This window comes from Theropithecus gelada, unplaced genomic scaffold (genome assembly GCF_003255815.1).
Source record: "Theropithecus gelada isolate Dixy unplaced genomic scaffold, Tgel_1.0 HiC_scaffold_5858, whole genome shotgun sequence".
In the NCBI taxonomy this organism is placed as follows: domain Eukaryota; kingdom Metazoa; phylum Chordata; class Mammalia; order Primates; family Cercopithecidae; genus Theropithecus; species Theropithecus gelada.
In genome coordinates, this window is record NW_020262497.1 from 1 (window position 1) to 2,928 (window position 2,928).

Sequence of the window (2,928 nt, forward strand, 5' to 3'; positions counted from 1 at the left end):
GTTCACATACTCTACCTGCCCCCACGAGACCAGGGGCATCTCAGAAAAAAAGATTATTAAAACCAACTAAATCTATTTCTCACTATAAAATGAGGTATGCTGATTGATTGTGAAAGAATAAAATAACAAAGTACGGAAAAGAAAAAAAAAAAGCATATAATCTGGCTGAGAAGGTAGAGACCCTTCCACACCACTGAAATTATGTATTAAAAAGAATAAGGAAAAACCTGCTTCAGTTTGGCATGATTTATGTAAGTACAGTATAGGATCCTTAAAATGGTTCAAAGAAATGGAAAATCAAGACTTCATTTTGGCAAAGACCATTGAACAGAAACTTTAGCGTATTTATCAATAATTTCTTTCAGATTAAACAACTGACCACAACCCACTTTTCAACCAGTGATGCTGGAAATGTTTTAAAACAAAATTAGTTCATGAATTTGTGGGCTGACCAAGAAGGTAATAAAGTCTTACTAAGTAAAATGAGAAAAATTCAGAAAAAGAAAAAAATAAGAAAATAAATCACCCAGGGACCTATCACACACATATAAGCACTATTCATTCTTCAAGGTTTGTATTTCCAAGCCTTTGTATTTTTTTCCACGCCTAGGGTTGGCAAGGAGTATATATATATATATATTTATATAATTGTACAAATATATAAATATATTTGTACAATTCTTCAAAGTTTGTAGAATTTGCATAATGTCGTATCTTCCTTTTTTTAAACCACTGATGTTATAAGCATATTTATACCACTTCATTCATTTTAGAGACTTAATAATAAATGATCTAGTGGATAATTTATCATCCCCTGATGGAGAGAAATGAGCTTTGCTGAATTTAAAGTTATAAATGATGCTGGGTTAGGTGTCTTTATGTTTGAAGATGGCTCCATATTTGGGCTGTTTCCACGGAACTCTTTCCTAGAAATGTTTTTTCTAGGTTAATGGCTATGAATATTTCTAGGCACCTGACATATTGACACGCACCTCTGAAGTATTTTTATGATCCACAACTAGCGTTTAACACAGCGCCCTAGTCACTCCGTGACCAATAAATAGACAAATGACTGAAACGTGACCTCATGCTTTCTATTCCTCAGCTTCCATTCAGTTCCTTGCCTCTGGGAGGAGGGGGGATGGTGCAGCCCTCCACAGCATCACCCCATCAACCCTACCCCTGTGGCTATAGCAGCTGAGGAAGCAGAATTGCAGCTCTGTGGGAAGGAATGGGGCCGGAGAGTTCATGCATAGACCTGTTCTTATGAGAAAGGACCAGCTAAGAATAGCTTTGGGTTGACACACACTCCTCTTCACACTCACAGGAGAAACCATTTCCCCATGAAGCTAGAACCAGTCATGGGTTGAGAGTTGAGAGTTAGAGAATCACTCAGAGATGCTATTCTTGGATATCCTGAGCCCCTGTGGTCACCGGGCACCCTGAATTGTGCAACACTCAGCATGACAGCATCACTATGCTTAAAAATTTCCCTCCTCACCCCCAGATTCCATTTCCCCATCCACCAGAGCTGCCTATAAAGAGAAGGAGAGAGGGCTTCAGACTTCAGAAGGACACAGGCAGCAGAGAGGGGTCAGTCCCTTCTTGGTTCTGCTGACACTCGAGCCTACATTCCATCACCAGCTCAGAATCATGCAGGTCTCCACTGCTGCCCTTGCTGTCCTCCTCTGCACCGTGGCTCTCTGCAACCAGATCTCGGCAACATGTGAGTCCAAGTTTCATTGTGGGTATCACCACTCTTTGGCCATGGTTAGACCACATCAGTCTTTTCTTGTGGCCTTAGAGCCCCAAGAGAAAAGAGAATTTATTAAAGGGCTGCCAAACATCTAGGTCTTTGTCTTCAAGACTTTTATTTTTATCTATAGAAGGGATCTTAGCCCCCTAGTCTCCAGGTATGAGAATCTAGGCAGGGGCAGGGGAGTTACAGTCCCTTGTACAGATAGAAAAACAGGGTTCGAAACAAATCAGTTAGCAAGAGGCAGAATCCAGGGCTGATTCCTTCCCACTGGGGCCTGTTGTTCACTCTCCAGCTTACCCTAGGTCTCTCAGGAGCCCTGTCCCTTGGATGTCTTATGAGAGATGTCCAAGGCTTCTCTTGGGCTGGGGTATGACTTCTTGAACTAAACAAAATTCCCTGAAGAGAGCTGAGATAAGAGAACAGTCTGTTCAGGTATCTGGATCACACAGAGAAACAGAGAACCCAGTATGAAGAGTCAAGGGGAAAGAAGGAAATACACAGAAACAAAGAGACATTTCTCAGCAAAAATGCCCAAATGCCTTCTGGTCACTTGGTCTGAGCAAGCCTGCCTTCCTCACCTGCTCAGGGTTCAGAAGCTGCCTGGCCTTTTCTTCTGATCTCTGACTCGGGCTTATTGTCTTTTCTCCACAGTTGCTGCTGACACCCCGACCTCCTGCTGCTTCAGCTACATCTCCCGGCACATTCCACAGAATTTCATAGTTGACTACTTTGAGACCAGCAGCCAGTGCTCCAAGCCCGGTGTCATGTAAGTGCCAGTCTTCCTGCTCACCTCTAGGGAGGTAGGGAGGGTCGGGTGGGGGCACAGACAGGACAGAAGGCCATCCTGGAAAGGCCCAGCCTTCCGGAGCCTATCGGGGGTACAGGACGCAGGGCTCCGAGGTGTGACCTGACTTGGGGCTGGAGTGGGGCAGGTGTTACAGAGTCAGGAAAGGCTGCCCCAGCCTGGAGGAAAGGGACAGGAAGGAGGAGGCAGCAGGACCCTCTGAGAGCCCCCCGCCCAGAGTCCCTGAGAGCAGCTCTCTAGATGGAGACAGGCAGGGGTCGCTGAGAGAGGAGCAGGCCCTGAGCTGCGCAGGACAGAGAGCGGATGGAGCGGCCACGGTGGGCCCAGGATTCCCCTGCTGGATTCCCCAGTGCTTAACCTTCCT

At 45.3% G+C, this 2,928-nt stretch overlaps 1 protein-coding gene across 1 annotated transcript; it reads left to right on the plus strand.

Moving 5' to 3' along the window:
* Positions 1 to 1,587: 1,587 nt before the first annotated feature.
* On the plus strand, positions 1,588 to 2,525 carry LOC112617897 (C-C motif chemokine 3; the record flags this gene model as incomplete). The annotated part of the gene is made up of 2 exons (XM_025374540.1): positions 1,588 to 1,726; positions 2,411 to 2,525. Coding segments are annotated over exons 1-2 (188 nt in total), but the record flags the coding sequence as incomplete, so codon positions are not given.
* Between the last annotated feature and the right edge of the window lie 403 nt (positions 2,526 to 2,928).